This window comes from Chinchilla lanigera, unplaced genomic scaffold (assembly GCF_000276665.1).
Source record: "Chinchilla lanigera isolate Chin_1 unplaced genomic scaffold, ChiLan1.0 scaffold00050, whole genome shotgun sequence".
NCBI lineage: Eukaryota > Metazoa > Chordata > Mammalia > Rodentia > Chinchillidae > Chinchilla > Chinchilla lanigera.
This window is the reverse complement of record NW_004955451.1, coordinates 674,576-696,943: the sequence shown is the minus strand read 5'-3', so window position 1 is coordinate 696,943 and position 22,368 is coordinate 674,576. Positions and strand designations below refer to the sequence as shown.

The 22,368-nt window shown below is 37.4% G+C and overlaps 1 protein-coding gene and 1 pseudogene across 1 annotated transcript in view; one reads left to right on the top strand and one right to left on the bottom strand.

Moving 5' to 3' along the window:
• The window catches only part of Acaca (acetyl-CoA carboxylase alpha), a gene marked incomplete at its 5' end in the record, with an annotated part of 230,860 nt that extends 212,949 nt beyond the window's left edge, over positions 1-17,911 (bottom strand). Inside the window, 2 exon segments of the mRNA XM_013519172.1 lie at positions 11,302-11,554; positions 17,865-17,911. Coding sequence (XP_013374626.1) covers positions 11,302-11,528 — 227 coding nt within the window.
• LOC102025308 lies at positions 14,412-15,080 on the top strand (annotated as a pseudogene).
• Positions 17,912-22,368: the final 4,457 nt, after the last annotated feature.

The following is a 22,368-nucleotide window of genomic DNA, read 5'->3' as shown; positions in this document are numbered from 1 at the left end:
GAACAACTGGGAAGAGGGAAAGAAGAAAAAAGAAAGAAAGGCAAAATATAAATTTATATATGAATAGCTGCGATAACTGTATTGCTGATGTCTGATGGTGTATTGAAATGAACAGTAAATGCTTACAATTTTTAATGTTCTGATCGATTTTGCATGCTTGTGTCTGGTGGTCTGAGCAACTGATTTGAAGATAACAATATGCACTGGAATTACAATGGTGAACTCCTGCCATCTTGTCTAGTGATACTCTTGTTATCTCTAATGTTTTATCAAAGAATTATTTTCTTACTCTCTTTAATGGTCTGAGCAATCTTTCATTCTTACATCTGGTAATCTGAGCAATGTAGTTGAGGATATCGACATGTAATGTAACAACCACTGTTGATTCGTATTGTTTTGTCTTTAGACCCGGAATCACTTTGAAAGTTCTTGCTTTGATTTGTTTATGTTCGTGACACTGGTATGCTGCTATTGTTCTATATTTTTTTGTTTGTTTGTTTCTCATTCACTACTCTCTTTAAAATAAAATTAAAAAAATAAAAAATAAATGAGGTAGCTGGCATGTGGTGCATACCTATAATTTCAGCACTCTGAGAGGCTGAGGGAGAAAGGTTAAGTTCAGACCCAGTCTGGATCATATTAGACGCTGTTTTAACATCAAAAATAAAGGTTAGGCGTAGTGGTACACGCCTGTAAGCCCAGCACTTGGGATGCTGAGGCTGGAGGATAAATTCAGGCCCAGTCTGGACCATTACATGCTGTCTCAAAATCAAAAGTGAAGGGTAGGTATAGTGGTACATGCCTGTAATCCCAGTACCTGAGAAACTAAGGCAAGAGGACCGCTGCGTGTTCGAGGCCACCCTGAGAAAGGTAGGTAGGTGATATAGACAGTGCAAAGACCCTGGTTCAAGTATTGAAACTATGGTTATTACAACAAATTCATTTTTATTTCAACAAACAGTGCCATCCATGTGCCACAAACCTGACATAATTAAAACAAAGTATGATGTTCAAGTGTATCCGATATGATGGTTCCAATTTGACATTAACAGCCAGGGGTCAAAACATCTAATGCCTTCATTTCTTTCCCTACTGTCCTGCTAAAATTTATCCTTTGGAAAAAAAAAAACTAAAAACTCTTTTTGATCCTAATATTCCCTCAAGTAATTGTTTTATTCTCTTCGTTGCTATCAACTTTTTAAATGAAGAGCATATTGCTGAAAATCCTACTCATCATTTACTTAACCTCCTATTATCCAGTAAAGCTGTTCACGCCAAGATACAAACTCCTGTTTACTAATTCCATTGTGTTATCTTTCTCAGTTCTTCATCGCACTGATTATTTGTCGTTTGAATCCTTCCATCTAAAGGTGGACACTTTCTTAAGATAAATAGCCCTTCTACCTATATACTCATACTCACAGTAACCTAAATCCAGTTAAAGTCACACAACTTTAATTTTAATGCAACAAAACATTTATTAAGCTTTTTTCTGAGGGCTGGGGAGGGTTGGAAGATTGAACGCAGGGCCTTCAATTGACCTGCATCCCCAGTCCTTTTTAATGTTTAATTTTCGACAAGATCTCACTATGTTATTAGGTTGCCCAGGCTACTCTCAGACTTTGTTCCTCCTGCTTCAACCTCCCACAGTGCTGGGATTACTGGTGTGCTCCTCTATGCCTGATTTTATTAAGCTTTTGCCATATGCTAAGCACTGTTCTAAACTTTGAAAAAATGCTTCTTCCCTCAGACTTTATATCAGACTCACCTGAAGAGTATTAGAATAAAGATTCCTGGACTTCACAACCAGAGATGTAACTTAAGTATGGGATAGGGCCCAGGAACCTGTGTTTTTTATAATGATCCACACATGATTCTGCTTCACAATTATGAAAAACCTACATACTGCTTGTAATTTAAACATGACTTAGTATAGCTGAGCTGTGTTTTCTCATGCTTTTGATACCTAATATGTGGGGCTTTTCCCACCACCAACCAGTTCTCTAAGTCACTAGACATCAACTAGGTGTCTCACAAATTGATTCTGACATTAACTACCCAGAGTTAGCACAGATCCCACAGGTTAAGATCTCAGTCCCGTAAGACTACACCACTAACACCACAATCACCACCACCACCACACCTTCCCTCCCTGCCTCCCTCCCTTCCCCTCTCTCTCTCTCTCTCCCTTCCTCTCTCTTTTTCTCCCTCCCTCTCTCTCTCCCTCCCTCCTCCTCCCTGTCCCTCCCTCCTTCCCCCTCCTCCTCTTCCTCCCCCGCCTCTCCAGATACCACTTGCCAATTCCAGGCACCTATACTTTGGACCAACCAACTGCAGCATAAATTCAGACATTCCCACAACCCCTTTCTCACGTTCAGTAACTTGCTAGAATGGTTCACACAACACAGCAACACAGGAAATGAGTTTACCTAATAGTATTTTATGAAGCATATGACTCAGAAATAGCCAAATGGAACAGATCTGAAGGGCAAGTTACAGAAGAAAGGGCACAAAAGTTCCAAGCCTCTTTCTGGGTGTGCTATCCTACCAGCATCTCAATGTATTCAGCACAGAAGCTATCTAAACTATCATTTAGGGATTTTTATACACTTTTAAGATTGATTAAGTCATTGGCAGCTGGTAATTAGCTCCATTTCCAGCCCCTTTCCCCTCCCAGGAAGTCAGAAGGGTGAAAGCTCTAATACTCTTAGATGCGCTTTTGTCTTTCTAATCAACAGCCCTGATCATGAAGCTATTTCCAGCTCCCAGTCACCCCATTACCATAAAATATATCATCACTCAAGATTGAAAGGTTTTAGGAGCTGTGCCAGGAGCCAAGGACAAAAACCAAATATTCATTTCTAATTACCACAAAATGACATATTAAGACCTTTCAAGACTTATCCTCTATCTCACCAGCCACTTCCATTCACTGACCATGATTATCTCCTTATATTTGAGGGATACTCAGTGACTGACAATGACCTGAACACACAAGATATCTCACTGGCACCTCTGCTTAGTCTACATAATGCACCTGTCTCTGTTAGCCTGTCTTTCTTCTGTTCATCCTTCAAATCCCAGTTTAAGTATCTCTAAGCCCTTATTAGGCCCCTAAAAGATCACACTAAACCCAGCAAAATAATGCTTAGAGCTATTATGCACATAAAAAAATGATACCTGGGCATGGAGTTGCATACTTGTAATCTTAGATACTCAGGAGGCTGAGGCAGGAGGATTGCAAGTTTGAGGTGAATCTTGGCAACTTAGTGAGACACTGTCTCAAAATTTAAAAAGGGCTGGGGTTGTGGCTCAGTGGTAGAGTTCTTCCTTGCATGTACAAGGCCCTGGGTTCGATCCCCAGCGCACACTCACACACGCGCGCGCACACACACACACACACAATTTAAAAAGGGGCTAAGGATACAGCTTAATGTGAAGGTACTGGGTTCAATCCCCAGTACTGCAAATAATGATAACACTAATAATAATGATGATAGCTGAACATGGCATATGCCCATAGTCCCAGCTATTCAGAAGGCTGAGGCACAGAGATCATTTGAACCTAGAAGTTTAAGACTGGCTTTGGCAACATAGTAAAAGCCCAAAACGATGACGATGATAAACACCTGACACAATGTTTGACTAGACACTAACATATTCTATGGGTAGCAGGAACCTATTGAGCTAGTATCACAAGATGATCATTTACCTTTCAGAAAGACCCCAATAATGGCCCTTGGGCCCCATACTGAAGGGAGAAAGACTGAGAAAAGCTACAATGCTATTAACTAATCAAGTAAGAAATAAGAGCAAGAACAATGACAGTGACAATGGACAGGAGATATCAAGACTTACTAGGTGAGTAGAAGTGTAGCTCAGTGGTACAGAGTTTGCCCAGCATGCATAAAAAGCCCTGAATTCAATCTTCAGCACCACCAAAAACAAGTTTTTTTAGCCAGGTGTGGTGGCACACAAAGATTTCTGATAACATGGAAAAGTACTATATAAAAAAAGCAAGAAACTGAGCTGTGTATTCATTATATCATTTTTTAAAATGAAACTTATGGTTAAGGGATTAAAAAATGAAATAAATTATTAAATAGTGGTTATCACTGGATGATTCTATTCTAGATTATTTTTAACTTTTCTACCACAAATATGTATTACTACTACTAATTTAATTCACTTATAAATTTATGCTGGAAAAAAGGTGGTAATGTACATATTATGCTGGAAGTAGTGATAGTATTAAACACTATCAAGCAGTTGTCCTGAGCCCTACTTAACACTCACAATTTTATTTCTACCACTAGCTAAGTTCATAGAATACACTATTCAGCCTAAAATACTGCACATATATGAGCTAAACACCACTTGTTTTCTGAATGGAATGAAGGAAAGGGTGGGAGATGCTGCAGAAAAATTAATGCTCTCAGCAAGAGTACCAAGTCACAGATCTCATAATAACTTTCTCTGTCTACTCACCTAAGGCACTATGGCAATTAGGAACTCAGACTATCAAGGAAAGAGCACTGAACGAAAATATGAAGAGCTACTTGGGTTGGGATAAGAAAGCTCAGAAAAGCTAAATGAGAAACCCTAAGAGTGGAAACAAAAACACTCTCACAGCCCTAGAAACTCAAAACTAGGGCCAGTTTCCTTTTTTTCTACGTTGTGGCTTGATAGAGATGAGCCAAAAGATAGCAAGGAAGAATGCTCAATAATGGTTTATTCTCAGCATAAAAATTGTAATACCTGAGCCGGGGATATAGCTCAGTGGCACAGCACTTGCCTGGCAAGCATGAGGTCCTGAGTTTGATTCCCAGTACCAAAGAAAAAAAAAGCAACACCAATAGTATACATTTGCTATACTTAAAAGCCTTTCAGTCCAGAATTTCCAAGTACTTAATACAAAAAGACTTAAAGTTCTTTTGGTCAAAAAATTTTGCCTCACAAAAAACTCCTTGATAGTAAATAATACTTTATACTAATAAAGTACATTTTATTTTTTGAAAGTATATTGCAGCTATTACTTAATCTTATCTCCACCACTGGATTTAAATGAAGTTATTTCAAACTCGAGTTCAAAGTAAAAGACTAAAAAGAAAAGAAAATCCTTAGCCAGGCATGGTGGCACATGTCAGTCAGTAATGTCAGCACTCTGGCAGGCTGATGTAGGAAGACCCACAGTTCTAGCCTAGCCTGGGCAACTTATCAACTTATAGAAACCCTATCTCAAAATTTAAAACAACAAAACAAAACACAAACAGGGACAGATGTAGCTCAGTGTGAAGGTCCTGGGTTCAATCTCCAGCACCAAAAAAAAAAAAAAAAAGAGGCAAGAGAGGGAGAATCCTTGTTTCTTTCCACGTTAAACATAAAATACATACAGTTTACCAAAAAAGCTCTGTCCTTCATAGCTTTTAATAAAGTTATGCTGTAGTTTATCATGTTCACTTTTATTATGATTATAAAATTCATTGAAATACCATCATTAATGCAATACTAAACCATCGAGGAGAATGGGGGCCAGGCATAGCAGTTCCTGCCAGTAGTCCCAGCTACTCAGGGAAGGCTTAGGTAGGGAGATCAATTGGGCCCTGGAGTTGTAGGTCAGCCTGGGAAAGATAGCAAGACCCTGTCTAGGAAAAAAAAAAAAAGTGTAGAATGATAAATCTCCATTTATTTTGCCATCTATTCCTCTCTATGCCACCAAATTATCACTAGCAACCACACACAATACAGTCTTGATTCACTATCTTCCTCTTAAACAAGTCAATAGTTACCCTCAGAAAAGAGGAGAGTAGAAATGTGATGTATTAAGAAACTTAAGGAACAAAGTATGGTGGCCCAAACCTGTAATCCCAGCACTCTGGAAGGCTGAGGCAGGAGGATCACAGTCTGAATTCAGCCTGGGCAACTTAGTGACTTAGCAACATCACAAAATAAAATAAAGAGCTGGGGATGCAGCTCAGTTCTAAGACCCTGGGTTCAATCCCTAGTACTGGGAGAAAAAAATTTAAGGGACATAATATACAACATGTGGTCTTGGATTGGGTACTTGTTTGAATGAATGTAAATTTTGGTGTTAACTGGAAAAAAATGTGTGGTGTACACATTACATGAGATGAAGATTTATTGAAATAGATGTACAGTACAACAACCTCATTTCAGTAAAAAGAAATGCACATACAAGTATATATACACATAGGAAAGGATTGAGAAGACTAAATGATAGGTTATTAGCAGAGTATTCTCTGGCTAGTTTTATTTTATCAGCAGAGTATTCTATAGCTTGGTTTTATTTCAAGGCTTTATTTTTGCTAGCTTGTACTTTGTTTTTAATTTTCTGCACTGCCTTTTTAAAAAAGCATCATTTTTAAATATAGTTCTTAACCTCCATCCTTTTTTGGGAGTGGGAGGGTTGAGACAGAGCCCTTGCTACATACTTCAGGCTAACTTTGAACCCACTGTGTAGCCCAGGTTGGCCTTGAAATCATACTGACCCTACTGCCACCACATCTAGCTCCCCATACCTTTTTAATAAGGCTGATATTGAGCCAGATGCAGTGGTGCATGCCTGTAAAGCTAGTACTCCAGGGAGTTAAAATGGGAAGATCACAAGTTCAAGTACCCTGTGAACAATTTATCAAGACCCTGTCTCAAAAATAAAACATAAAATGGCTAGGGATCTAGCTCAGGGTTTGGTCCCCAGTACACATACATACATACATAAGGCTGGCATTGAATTAAAGAAGAACTGCTCAAAGAGAACACAGAATATCTACTATACTGAGAGTTCCAGCTTGCTATAGTGTTTGACATTATGAGCTCTGATTAGATTCAATACCTTATTTAGTCCCTAACTACCCATGTGACTTGGATATGTTACTTAACCTATGTCTCAGTTCTCTATCCATATATTGTGGGCAACTGTTGTGAAAATTAAATGTGGTTCTCCATCTAAAGCACAGCAGAGTATCTGGCACAGAGTAAAGCACCTGACAAATGTTACCTAGCATTACCATTATTTTTCTGATTAGTCACTGAGAAAACACGACTGATAATTCTTAAAGATGTGAATGAGTTGGGTACAGCTCAGTGAAAGAAGGTTTTGTCTAGCATAGGTGAGGTTATGAGTTTGATCCATAGCACTGGAAAGAAAACAATAAAAAAAGTGATGTCTGTAATTCTCTATTATTTGTCTGTTTTCCTGAGAAATTATCTTGTAGATAACAATATGTAAAACAATAACCATTGAAAATTTCCTACCACTTTGTCTGTAATTTGGTAAGCCCCCCCTATTATTATGTTATCCTTCTTTTACTCTTCAAAATTAAAAAAAAAAAAAGTGAAAGACAGGATAGGTAGTACCAGCAAAAGATAAGCCTTATCTCTCAATACAGTCTCCTTAATTTCCTTTTTTTATTTCCTTTTGTTTTTTTTTTATTTATTTATTTGTTTATTTGTTGTCTTTTTGAGACAGGATCTCACTATGCAGTTCAGGCTGGCCTCAAACTCCAAATAGTTCTCCTGTCTCAGCCTCCTCAAGTGCTGGGATTACAGGGTGCACAACCATGCCCAGCTTTCTTTAACTTCCCTCTTAACCTACTGGCCACAGAAGCTGAAAACCATCTGCAGATTCTCTCACTCTCACACCAACACCACTATTGCCTATGGAGAAAAAAAGGTTCACACAGCTCTAGATCCATTTTTAAATCACAGCAATGAAATATGGTATCTAGGAGCTGCTTCCAAACTCATTAGTATACTGCCTTTTTAGTATCATGGAATAAACTTTACAGATCATTTCCAATTATGAAGAGCTTCAAAGTTCTCTAGTTAGATTCTTTCCAGAAATAAAACGTTTTATAGGGACTCTTACCTGCATTCTCAACTTTCAAAGATAATGGTAAAGTACTTTATTTCTAGACCAAAACACAGTTAAGACTATAATTCACCTTCCCCTCCTTCCAAAGCAGCAACTATCAGAAAGCCAAGGTATAGAACATCTTATACTGGATTTATGTACATACTAGTAACAACAATGACAGAGTGTTCTCAAATTCCTTCATTAAACATGTTTGCTAAGCATAAAAAGTTGGCCATTCCATATTTTGAGTATGTATGTATTTTAAGATGTTTAAGAGAAAACAGGTGGAGTTTCAAATACTTCAACAAGATATCATAGATTAAAAAAAAAATTTAAAGAAATCATACTACCCTACTATATAAAAGATCCAAATGTGGAGTAACCTGTTTCCAACTGGACTTTGACCAGAAATTCAGCACACCTGTTGACAAAACTTATGACAATCCTGTTTGATAGCATGAGCATGAGGTATATTTTAAATATGCGGAACACTCTGACCTCAACTGGCATCCCGTAAGGGGCAGAGAAACTGCCAATACCTACATAAATAGTTGTCTCCATTATATGCCTCTAAATCGTATACTAGTTATAAAATAAGATGTCCATGTTCACTCTTTTAATCATTTTTCTTAAATGTTTAACTGAATATTAACAATGAATCTCAGAAACATACCAACCCAGCTGATAAATAACCCCAAAGTGATCTTATCTAAAAATATTAAGCCAAAACAATGGTCTTCAATGAGGCCCATATATTCTCACCAAGATATAACTACTTTCTGAGGCCTTATCTTCAAATACTTGGTCATAAAGTTTAAGAAGTGATTCAGCCAGTCTTTTGTTGAACTCTGGAAAAACATAATATAAGTCATTCTCATCCCTAGAAAAACCTTATTGTGCAATTCCACTCATCTACATACACAAGGCATTCATTTAGAATCTAAGACCAAGCCCTAAACTTAAGAGACAGACTAGTCTCTAAGAGGTGATCTTAAACTCAACCAGTCTCTATTTCATTTTGAGTTCAAAGAATGAAAAGGAGTTTTTGAATCAGTATCTTCATTTTTACAGAGAAAAATGAGTCCAAGAAAAAAACAGGAATTGTCAATGATCACATACCTAATTAGCGCAGATGTCAGAGCAGTCATTCTACTATCAAATAAATTTGATAGAATTTATATTACCCCCAAGGACACCACATCCAAAGGTTACTTAAGAAATAGATCAAGGAAGAAACTCAGTTCTATTTTGGAACATTAGCTAGCTGAGACGCCAGTGGAAACTGGCAACTGTCCCCTTCCCAGGTTGCTGATCACACTTCTGTCCATGACCCTTCCACAAGCTACAAGCATGAGTTTTGCCAACAGTAAGACATGCAAGAAACTCAGGCACCATGCCACTGATCACAATGTCTCTGCATAATAGTCATGAACTTTGGGAGTGATCTGGCAACTACAACCTACCTTGCGATATCATCAGCTGAGTTTCCTATAATGGCTTTTATCTCACCATTGCCAAACACAGTTTTCTAATTCAACAAATGGATATTATGTTTCACATAGTCTTAAACTGGACAAATTTCTCCAGGAGCCGTGCTGTTTCAAGGAATGAGAGTTAAACCCAAACTTTCTCAAAAAGGGCACTATGACATTTTGAGAATAACTATTTTTGGTTGTATGGAATTCCACAGCACACTACCAAATACAAAGTTTAATATCATTAGTCCTCTGTCCTCAGAATAAACATAGTCCCACAAGTCACAACCCCACACAGATATGAATGACCTTAGCAGGGAAAATACCACCACCAGTATTAATCTTAGGGTCAACTTTAAGTGAACTATAAAGTAAAAACCATGTACATAAAGACCTAATCCCTTTTCCCCCTCACTAATTCCTTTTTACCAGAGATTAGCTTTAATATTTTGTTCATTAACTCCATAAAATCAAATTTGTATTAACTACTTATGTAATTAAGACACTTACATGGTCAGGGAAATGGAGTAGAAAAGATACTGAAATGCAATGGAAACATTTGAGTTTGAATTCTAGTTTCCTGGCCATTCAACCTTAGATAAATTATTTCCCTTCATCAGTTCTCAGTTTTCTCAACTATGAAAACAAAAGTAACTATACATTGTGGCACATGCCTATAATCCCAGCATTCTGGGAGTTGAGGTGGGAGGATTACATGTTCAAGCGCAGAGTGGGCAACTTATGCTTCAGAAGAAAAAAAAAAAGGGGGCGGGGGTGGGTGGGTGTTTCGCTGGGAATGTAGCTCAGTGTGCAAGTCCTGAGTTCAATCCTCAGTAGTATCACCAAAAAAAGCATTAGGCTAACTTATCTTTCTGGGTCCATTGCAGTTCTAGGAATCTATGAAATAAAACAATAACTTGCTATATTTCTTTTCTTTTGACCTCACAGATAAATGTCAATGATTGCTAACACACACACTATTCCATTTCTTAGAAGTCAGGATTCTACGCCCAGGGGTAACAATAAGGCAGAAGAGTCACCCCAGCCAGATCCAATATGAAATCATACTATATCTGTATCTTGGGTATATAAAATGAAATTGAATTATTTTATGACCCATTAATAACAGAGGTACCACACAGTAATAGCAGCAATAGCCACCCTAACTTACATTTAACTAGGTTTGACCTATAAGTGTAACACTGGATATACACTACAATCACTCAGATAGTTTTTTTAAATATTGCCCCAGTTCCAGGGTAAGCAAATACCCAGTGAAATCAGACTCTCTAGAGAGTCAGCTTATTTCTTAACCACCTACCCAAGGGATTCTGTTGAACAGTGACTCTTTAATCCAAGAATTGCAAAGCAAATGACTAAAGGTTAGTATTGACATACTGGTTGGAAAATCAAACATCAATAAATAAGAATAGTCCAGTGTCACTATTTACTAACATTCTCAATTACAGACATTATGTTGCTACAGAAAACAAGAGAGTTCTGTAAGAGCCCCTTATTCATACCATAATCCTTTATTGAGGACTGGCTATCCTAGAAATAGAATATAACTTCCCGACATGATGCAGTTTAAAGAAAGATTACTACAAATTTTCCCACTTCTGTAGAATTCCTATCAATCACCAAGAAAGTTAAAAATGCTAGTCAAAGTAGAATAGAGATTGAAATTCTTTAACCTAACTCACTCATTAGATTGCACTAACAGATCTACTATGTATGAAAGACAAGAAAAAAGTTGAGAAAAATCTTCAGAACAAGACAATTCCAAAACCTGAAAAATACATCATTTCCCAATTACTCATTAAAGGTATGCATCCGGTGATGCTGGAAGAGGTAAAGCAATCTTGGGTAGTATTTTTGCTGTACTCAGAACATAATCAAAAACAAATAAGACAGGTCAAGTAAGTTAACCAGTAAACATGCCTCTCTCACCTTATGTGTGAGGCCAGGCCATCCTGTAAGCTGGAGATTCCCAAATCAGAGAGTGTATCTGAGCTGCCAGAAGCTGGTGACAGGGAGCCCTCCTTCTCTTCCAGTAGGTCCAACTTCACCAAGTTGCTGATCTCATCTTCTGAGTTATCTTCAGACACGGAACCAATTATAAATCTAGAGTGCTGGTTCAGCTCCAGAGGTTTGGCCAAGGAAGATGGTTCATCCATTATTCTTTTGAAATAAGCTCTGAGAGCTATGAAGAAATTGAAAGATGAGTGAGGAACAGGCTATGGACAACCTACAGCTGAAGACACTTAGAGGTTACATCTAATGAACTACAACTGATCCTTGGAAGCAAGATAGAGTTTGAGAATTAGCTTCCTTAGCTAATCTACATCAAAGCCTTTGTTTCCTACAAAGGAGAAAAAGTGAGGTCACAGTAACTATGCTAAAAATTAAAACCAGCTCACTTTTCTCCAAAAATAATCTTTTTAAAAAAATTAAGCCATTTCCAATCTCTTTACCAATTTAGTGACATCCAAAAGATAATTATGATTGTAGAAATATTTCTGTAGTAGGTGAAAGCTGATTATTATGAGATTGAATTTTTAGTTGTTAGTATCAGGGGCAGTGAGTGATAAGGGCTTAGAGAGACTGACAGCTATTTGAAACTTGGTATTTGAACTACATAACGGTTGTGTGACTCTAAACACTATGCACTAAAAAGTTATGAATTTTACATAAGTGCATACCTTTAAAGCAAACTCCAGATGTGTGCCACCACACCTGGTTTATCTCATTTTTCTTTTAAATCTTAATATATCCTCATGAATTTTTTCTTAAACTACATCTTTTTCTCATTGGCATATGTCTGCTGTACATAATGATTACATTCCTTTAGGGAGTTGGTACATGTACATGACACATCTTATTTTTAAGCTCTTTTCCCTCTTTTTCCTCTCCCTCCCTGAATCTCTTGGACCCCTTCACATCCTTGTAGTACATATTGATCATGTTCCTCATAGGGACTTGGGGCATGTATGCAACAATTTATAATTCCCCTTTTTAAAAATCTTTACCTCATTTCTCTCCCCTTCCTCCTTCTGCCCTCCATCTCTCAGTTCCCTTACCATATGTGAAAGATCTATCTCATTATTTCCTATTGTCTTTGTTTTATTTTGTTTTGAGACAAGGTCTCGCTATGCAGTTCAGGCTGGCCTTGAACTCTCTATGTAGCCCAGGCTGGCTTCAACTCCCAGCTATCTTCCTGCCCCAGCCTTCCAAGAGCTCGGATTACAAGCATGTGCCACCACACCTAGCATATCTTTTATTATATGTATATATATAGCTTCTCATATAAGAAAAACTGAGATATTTAAACCCGTGTGTCTGATTTATTTCACTTAACATTACAATCTTAAGGTGCATCCATTTTTCTATAAATGACTCAACTTCCTCCTTATGGCAGAGTAGTACTCCATTGAATTAAACTACATCTTTTAAAAACTCACCCCATAATGTCTGGTTTTGGCTTTAAAAGTTTATTAAGAGTAGCCCTGTACCATTTCTAATTTTTTTATATTAATTTTTGTTCTCTTTAATGGTTTGATCAATCTTGCATTCTTACATCTGGTAATCTGAGCAACTTTGTTGAAGATAACAATATGTAATATAACAACCACTGTTAATTCCTATCATTTTATTTTGAAACCCTGTGTCATTTTTATTGTTTTTGTGTTATTTTGTTTTTGTCTATGTTGTTGTTATTTTGATATTTTTAAAATTCTCTTTAAAATAAAAATTTTAAAAAGTTTATTAAGAGTATACATTCAATTCCATAAACTGAATTGGTAAAGAAAGTGAACCTACTACCCAACTTAAAATCTATAATCAAATTAATATAGGTATCACTTTAAGTATTATTTTTCTAGATATAGGGCCTTACTAGTCAGGATTAGATATTGCTAAGTGCTAACTAAAAAAATGAATGAAGACCAAAGCATAGTTCAGTCAGGCATGGTGGTACACCCCTGTAGTCCCGGCACTTGGGAGGCTGATGCAGGAGACTCTCAAATTCAAGCTCAGGCTGGGGTACATAGCAAGTTCAAGGCCAACGTGAACTACATAGTGAGAGCCTATCTCAAAAAACAAAAGTTCAAAGCCCGCAAGAAAAACCCAAACTAAATGAAAAAATATTTATTCCACCCCCTCAAAAATCCTATTTAAAATTTTAAAATATACTGGCATGGTAGGACACACCTCTAATCCCAGCACTCCAGGAGGCTGAGGTAGAAGAATGGTAAATTGGAACCTAGCCTGAGCAATTTATCAAGAACCTATCTCAAAATTTTAAAAAACCTACACATCAAGTCAGCATTAGCTTGTAGCTTGACCTATCCTTTTAACTCAGGAAATAATGACTCCCAATTCTAACTCTGAGGTGCTCTAAGATATTGGGCAATAATAAATTTATTAATATATTTTATAAACCACTTTGAGGTATAAAGGCAGATAGGAGGAGGGCTGGTGGTGTGGCTCGTTAATAGAGCACTTGTCTAATGTATAAGGTCCAGAGTTCAATCTCCAGCAATCTCCCACCCCACAGACACACAAAAGTAGGCTGAGAGCAGTGTTCTATCACATTAGACAAGAAAGTGTCAATACATTTTAAAATGTTTGTGAATCACCACTAGACATGTTAACATTACAAATGCACCATTATCTGGTATGCTGTATAAATCAGAGCTTGTTAATCTACAGAAAAACACTACTGGTAAATGCTGCAATAGTGTGGTTCTCAAGGTTTGGTTCCTCGAAAAGCTGCAGCAGCAGCACCACCTGAGAACTTGTTAGAAGTGCAAATTCTTGGGCCCCACCATACACCAATTAACTGTATCAAAATCTACGGGTTGGGAGTCTAATAATCTGTGCTTTTACAAATCTTAAAGTTTGAGAATCACTTTACAACAAGAATGAAACAGACGGCTGTCTCTGCTGCTGCCAGGGACCTCATGCTCCCTGTGCGGACCCCACTTGGGCATGGGAAGCCTAGGCCACTGCAAGGGGCGAGGAAGAGTTGGGGACTGCAAGGGGTTGCCCTGCCTGAAGAAATGAGTGGTGGTTTGGCTCCGAGTAAGTGCACAGTGTGTGTGTCCAACTTGGCCTTCTCCCTCACAAACAAGGACTTATACCAGATATTTTCCAAGTATGGCAAAGTTCTGAAAGTTACTATAATGAAAGACAAAGATATGAGGAAGAGTAAAGGGATTGCATTTATATTATTTTTGGATAAAGACTCTGCACAAAACTGCACCAGAGCTACAAACAACAAACACTTGTTTGGAGGTGTGATAAAGGCAAGCACTGCTACTGACAATGGAAGAGCAGCTGAATTCATCTGAAGGCGAAACTACTATGATAAATGTAAGTGTTACGAATGTGGGGAAAGTGGACACTCAAGTTATGCTTGTCCGAAGAATAAGCTCAGAGAACGTGAGCCTCCGTATGCTCAGAGAAGGTGAACCCTAAAGAAGAGAGAAAAAAAAGAAGAGAAAAAAACCACCAAACCAGGAAAAATTGAAGAGGCAGCAGGAAGTGAGGATGAGGGGGCATACCCTGTTCTCCACAGCCTCAGCCAAGCCATAGCCTTCTAGCAAGTCAAGGTAGAAGAACAAAACAAATGGAAACCCAGTGCAGGGGGCCCTTCAACCTCCGAGGATTCACGGCGGCCAAGGATGAAGAGCACATACTTCAGGGATGAGGAAGAATTTAGTGATTAGAGCTGTGCACTGGGAATGTCAGTAAAACGAAAACCATCTGCAATACAAAGTATCTGCATACAAGGACACATACGACAAAGTAGTATTTTTTACTACCAAATAGTGCACAGGTGATGAAACATTATTTGTGAAATCATCATATTTTGAGCTGGGCATGGTGACAACTCCAGTAGTCCCAGCACTCTGGGAGGCTGAGGCAGGAGGACTGCAAGTTCAAATCCAGCCTGGGCAACTAAGGAATTTAGCAGGGTCCTCTCAAAATAAAAAATTTAGAAAGTTACACCAAGAATGTAGCTCAGAGGAAGGACCCGGGTTCAATCACCAGTATAAAAAAAGAAAAAATCGTATTTTTACCTTGCCATGGCATAGTAGAGACTTAACATCTCTAATCCAAAATGCTCTAAAATCCAAAACTTTGAGCACCAATATGATGGCTTGAGTGGAAAATGCCATACCATGCAACTCTGATTCATGTGTAACACTATGGAAATTACTGTATCCAACTGCCTTCAGGGTATATACATAAGATATAGATAAAACATAAATGAATTTCATGCTTTGACTGAGGTTCCATCCACAAAATACCACATATATACATGTACATATTCCAAAAGTGGGCCCAATTTATGTTGCTGTGATACTTTTTAAGATAGGGTCTTCCTATGAGGTTCAGGCTGGCTTTCAACTCACTACATAGTAGCCCACGCTGGCCTTAAACTGGCGGCAGTCCTCCTGCCTCAGCCTCTTGAATGCTGGGATTAGAAGGTGAGCATCTCTGCATCTGGGTGGTCCCAAGTATTTTGGATAGGGGGGAGATTCTACCTGTATTGAAATCCAGGATTTGTTAGTAATAAACTTGAAAAGAACTAATTTTAATAAAAACAAATACTACAGGCCAAGGATATAGCTCAGGGGCACACTCGCCTGGCAAGTGCAAGGTCCTGAGTTAGAGTATTGGTACCAAAAAAACCAAATACTATGATGATAATGCTGTTGTTATTTCATAAAAAGGTAGGTATTAAAATGATTTATTTGAAAACTTCACTGTAAATGCTTTAGTGACATCTCACTATTTTGTACGTACTTTTAAAAGACAGTCTTTAAAACAGAAACTTCGTAAGAACTGAAAAGACAAGTGGTTTACTGTTAACAGTACTGTCAATAAATTTTTCAAAAGAAAAAAAAATGAAACATAAAATAAATTGCTAGAAATGCAAAAGAAAAAAGCAGAAAAACAAACTATAAACATTTTCTGAAAGTGAGTTGGAGATTATTTCAACTAACTTCTATTTCTTTTCTTTTCTTTTCTTTTTCTTTTTTTCCCCTTTTCTGTGTGTGCTATTGGGAACTGAACCCACTAACCCTTTGGACTCAGCTATATGCTCAGCCTTTTTGATTTTTTATTGAGACAGGGCCTCACTAAGTTGCCAAGGTGGGTTTTGAACTCGCAATTTTCCTACTTCAGCCTTATAGAGTGGTGGGGTTACTGGCTCTACTGTCATAAATTGAGTTATGACATAACTAGAACACTTGGCTACTATGCCTGTGTTCAATCTCCAATACAAAAACAAACAGCAACAAAAATAAAATCCTGAAACAGAAAAGTTTTAATGTTTAAATTTACTATGCAATATTAGATTTCCTTTTTTTTTTTTTTTCTATTATACTAAACATAGACCCCAGGCCTTGTGTGCTAGGCAAGTACTCTAACACTGAGTTTCATCCCCAACCTAATTTCTTTACAATTTCTCCAAATTATATGAAGGAGTTCACCCCAGAAGCTTAGAAGAAAACTACATCACTTAAAAAGAAAGGAAGAAAAAAAAGCAAAGAAAGAAATTTCAAAAGGGGATAGAAAGGAGGAGGGAAGGGAAAACTCCAACACACTGACCACTCTGAAGAACATCAAAAGATACAACAGCAAAGAGCCTATTTCACATTTTAGGTATGTTTAAAAATAACAGTAGAACCAGGTGTGGTGCCACATGCCTATAATCCCAGCACTCAGCAAGCTGAGGCAGGAGGATTGCTGTGAGTTCTAGAACAGCCTGGGCTACATAGTGAGTTCAAAGCCAGCCTGAACTATGTAGTGAGATCCAGTCTCAATAAATAAATAAATAAATAAATAACAGTAGAATAAAAAACTAAAATTCTCTCCCAATTATGGCTTCCTTTTTCACAGGAGAAATAATAAGGCACTCAAGTGTATACTCTATAGTCCAATTCAAGTTCAATGACCACATACACAAAAAGATAAAATCCGTAAGAAAGGAATGACTCAATGAAAGAAGAAAAAGAAAATATAGTCCCTGGGCTTATAAATAAAAGGCTCAATGAAGCCAGCTTCAAGTTTTCTTTTCTTAGCTAAAAAATGATGAAGGCAGCTTCCTCTAATGGGCTGCATAGATTGGAAACAGATCAGTTTTAAGACCAAAAGAACCTGTCCAGCAACCAGCATCTGTACAGAATAGCATTCCCAGGCACAAGCATGCAAACTACCAGAAAAGAGAGGTCATGTATGGAAAATCACTGAGTAGCCATCCAGACACTCTAGAAGCTATTCCACAGGCTGCCCCATTTTCATTGATTCTAGTTCTGAATTAGAAGGTAGTAGAACAGTACCATTGGCAGGCTCCTTGTTCATTTTAGATTATCTACTGTAGGTCTGCCTATATTCTTTGCAGAATGTAACTTTTAACATAAAACCCCAGAGTTTAGCATTTTAGCACATGAACAAAATTTTTATTACATTACAAACACAAAAGAATGTTACTTGTAACTGACCTCTCGTAATTCTTACTGTCTGGGCAGATATCCGTCTCCAAAAAGAACTGAAGAGAAAAAGAGAAATTTAAAAGTGTTTTTTAAAGAATACCAAATCTTTTGTCAACTCCTGTTTGGTTAACCACAATACAAACTTAATAATATTTTAAAAATTTAACAAATACAAAGTATCTTTTTTCTGATCAAATCTATTATATTTAACTTGAAGCATAAAGTTGTTAGTTTACTGCCAGTATTTGCTGAATTCCACCGAAATCTTTTGTCAACTCCTGTCTTGTTAACCACAATACAAACTTAATAATATTTTAAAAATTTAACAAATACAAAGTATCTTTTTTCTGATCAAATCTATTGTATTTAACTTGAAGCATAAAGTTGTTAGTTTACTGCCAGTATTTGCTGAATTCCACTGACAAAAAGCACACATTCAAAGATTTTATGACAGTATTAAACAATAGTCCAAGCTTACCATTTCATAAAGTGATTTTTCCAGGAAAACTCCATACTCAATGAATACATTCCAACTCTTATCATTTCCAGTATTTTATTAAAAATGAGGCAATGGAGAGGGGAGGAGAATCACTAGATTCTCTAAAACTGAGTTACGCTCTGATTACCCTTCCAAGTGGTTATGCTGATACACAAAGGCTTGGGGCCAAGAAGAAGGCAATATTCCTTCCCCTTACATGAAGTCCCTGAAGTCTATGGAGATTTTTTTGTTTGTTTGTTGTTTTTTGTTTGCTGGTTTGGTTTGTTGGTTTTTGAAGACAGGGTCTTGCTTTGTAGTTCAGGCTGGCCTTGAGCTCACTGTGTAGCTCAAACTGGTCTTGAGCCTCTGGTGATCTTCCTGCCTCAACCTCCCAAGTGCTGGGATTACAGATGTGTGCTACCACACCTAGTCCTAAACTCTAAAGGACCAAGGAATCTCTAGTTGCCAAATAGTGGAGTTCATCCTAAACCAATGATTTAAATGTATCTAGGGTAGAAATTCTCAATTTTCATTATGTATAAGAATCACTTGGGAGCTTTTTAAAAATACATATCTAAATTCTATCCCAGATCAGCTGGGCATGGTGGTGTACACCCATTACCCCAGCACTCAGGAGGCTCAGTTAGGAGGATCGCTGTGAGTTCAAGGTCAGCCTATATTACACAGTGAGTTCCAGGGCAACCTGAACTCAGTGAGATCCTATCTCAAAAAACCAAAAAGTAAAAATAAATAAATAAATTCTATCCTAGATCTACAGAATCAGAACTGTCAAACTCATAGATCTGAATCTTAAATTCCACTGTCTAATGTACTGATGCAAATCTAGGCTAGAGAACCACTGGCCTGAAGCAGAAAAGAAAATTAAAGGATAGATCCCATTACATTGATAGGGAAATCCAGAATTTCTAAGAGCAGAGCCCCGAATGACAAAGAATGAGACTTTGGATGAATTCTTATGTACCCAACTAATTATGTAGCCTGAGATATTATTATTCCTTACAACTTTGTTAGGAAAAGGAAAAGAAGGAAAAGGGAAGTAGGTAGTATGGATCAGGCAACCAAAAGTGCAACAGAGGGACTAACTAGAACCTGGAGACCCAGGACAGCTGGGCCCAGGTCAAGAACAGCACCATACCCAACACCAGTCCCATGGCAAACTTGCCTGGAGTACAGAACACATTTCTGGGATCTGACATGGACACTATTGCAGAATTGTAAACACCAGAGGTATTTTACTACTTTTATTCTTCCTTGTTCATCTGATTGGCTAGCCCATTCCTGTCTGGTTGGAAGTCATCCTGTTTTGCTTTGTATTTTGTGGTTATTTTTGGTTTTAGATTTTTTTTCTCTCTTCTCTTTCTCTGGTCTCTTTTTTTTTTCTTTCTTTTTCATTCTCTTCTTTCTTCCTTTTTACACTGTTTAGGTTTCTTACCTTTCTTTTTCATTTTCTTCTGTTGATCCATTTTCTCTCTTTCTGCAACTATGTTTTGAATTTAAACTTTCATATGAGTAAATACTGTCTCTTCTCTTTCTGATTACTCCTTCACATTCTATTTCATTCTTCCTCTCCTGTGTTCTCCGGTTTCTCAAAATTCCAGTGATTAGCCTCTGACCTCCAACCTTGACTCTAATATAGTTGACCTCATTCATCACTTTATCCTGTCCCCTACCCATATGAACCTTCCTACCCACTGCAGACAGGTAAAATCACTCCACTAAGGGGAAAATCACTGCATACAAGTACATTGTATACATTTGATTTTGTTATATAATTTTAGAGTTTGCTCCTGTGGTAGGAGGTAGCAGGTTAATTGCTACCGTAGTTTGTCAGTAGTTAAGCTACACTTGAAACTATGGTTATCACTAACTGTATTACCTTAGTCGGGATGTCATACATGTTATAATCAGATTTTCTCCCCTATATGATAAAACTGTGATTGTATGGAGTCATAATCATCACCACAGTCCAGTACCAGAGGATTGGATGCTGAGCCAAATAGCAATTTTGCATCCATTATACACTGGTAAGGTAGGTTCTTGGGATAGCTATAAAGAACCACCTACATCTATAGGATATCCCTGAAGAACAGACATCTTCTAGGGAAGCCTCAACACTAGGGATAAAGCTATCTGTCATAACAAATTGGCAAGCATCAACATAGAAAACAAAATGAAATTAAAAAATAGAAAATGACAAGACCGAGAAGCAAAATACAATCCCAGACCCACAGCCCATATAAGACAAGCCCAGAACATAAATTAAATTCAAAGTCAAACACTGGAACTCTCTGCAGTGATAGCAACAGCAGTGAAAAAAAAAAGTGGAAAAGGCTGTAAAGAAAATAATTTCTCAGATACAAAGAGAAATGATGCTTAAAATCAAAGCTGTTAGAGAAGACACAGATAAAAGAATAGATGACCTTAGAAAAATAATGGAAAGAATCCATGAAACATATCCAAACAGAAACCGAAGAGATTAAACCTCCCTCGAAAGTATATATACACACACTGAACAAAGGAGAGGACAGAATATCAGATCTTGAAGAAAAAAATTGTAGCTAGTGATCATGGAAAGAAAGATATCTTAAAAATAGTAAGAGACCATGAAAAATCAATCCAACAGCTACAAGATGAAGCAAAAAAAAATAAGATAACATTGATTGGGGTCAATGGGAAAGCTGAAGACAGTGCAAATGGCACACAAAAAACTCTTCACAGAAATAATGGCAGAAAACTTCCAAATTGTGGGTAAAGAACTTGACTTACAAATAAATGAAGTATACAGAACTCCAAACAGCCATGACCAAAATAAAACTACATCAAGACATATAATAATCAAGGTTCCAAAAATTCAGCACAAGAACAGAATATTAAAAGCTGTTAGAGAAAGAAACTGATCATCTATAAAGGAAAGCCCATCAGAATCACAGCAGACTTAGCAGCACAAACCTTCAAGTAAAGAAGAGCTTGGAGTGAAGCATTTCAAGTCCCAAAAGAAAACAGCTTCCAACCCAGACTGATGTACTCTCTATCCTTCAAAATTAATGGAGAAAGAAGATACTTCTATGACAAAGAATAACTAAAGAAATTTATAACCACCAAACCAACCCTACAAAGAATCCTGAAAGATATTCTAGATAGAGACGAAAATGACCAGAATTCCAAGAACAACAACAGTTAGAAACCACCAGGCAGAGTTAGCAGTTAAACAGAGTGGAAAAGCAGGGAACTAACAACAGGAAAATAACATGACAAAGATAAGCCAATATATATCACTTATAACCATCAATGTAAATGGCCTCAGTCCGCCAATCAAAAGAAATAGACTCGCAGAATGGATCAAGAAACAAGACCCAACAATACGCTGTATACAAGAAACATACCTAACTCAAAAAGAAATTTATAGACTGAAAGTCAAAGGAAGGAAAACAATCTTCCATCCAACAGGAACCCAGAAAAAAGCAGGAGTAGGTATTCTGTTTGCAGACAATGTGAACTTCAAGCTAAGAACGATCAAAAGAGATAAAGAAACTTACTACATACTTGTTATGGGAAAAGTTCAAGAGGAAGAGATAACAATCATAAATATGTATGTATCAAACACAGGAGCATACAACCATATAAGACAATTATTAATAGACATGAAAAATCAAATAAGCAATAGCATAGTTGTAACAGGAGCTCTTAGTACCCCATTGTCACAAGGACATAGATCAACTGGACAAAAAAATCAGCAAAGAAATATAAGAACTGGCCAGGCGTGGTGGCACATGCCTGTAATCTCAGCACTTGGGAGGCTGAGGCAGGAGGACTGCCATGAGGTCAAAGCCAGCCTGGGCTACATAGTGAAGTCGAGACCAGCCTGAACTACACAGTAAGATCTTGTTTCAAAAAAAAAAAGAAAAGAAAAAAAAAAAAGAAACACCAGAACTGAACCAAACCTGTGAACAAATAAACTTAGTAGATGTTTTCAGAGTTTTCCACTTAATATCATCAGAATACATATTCTTCTCA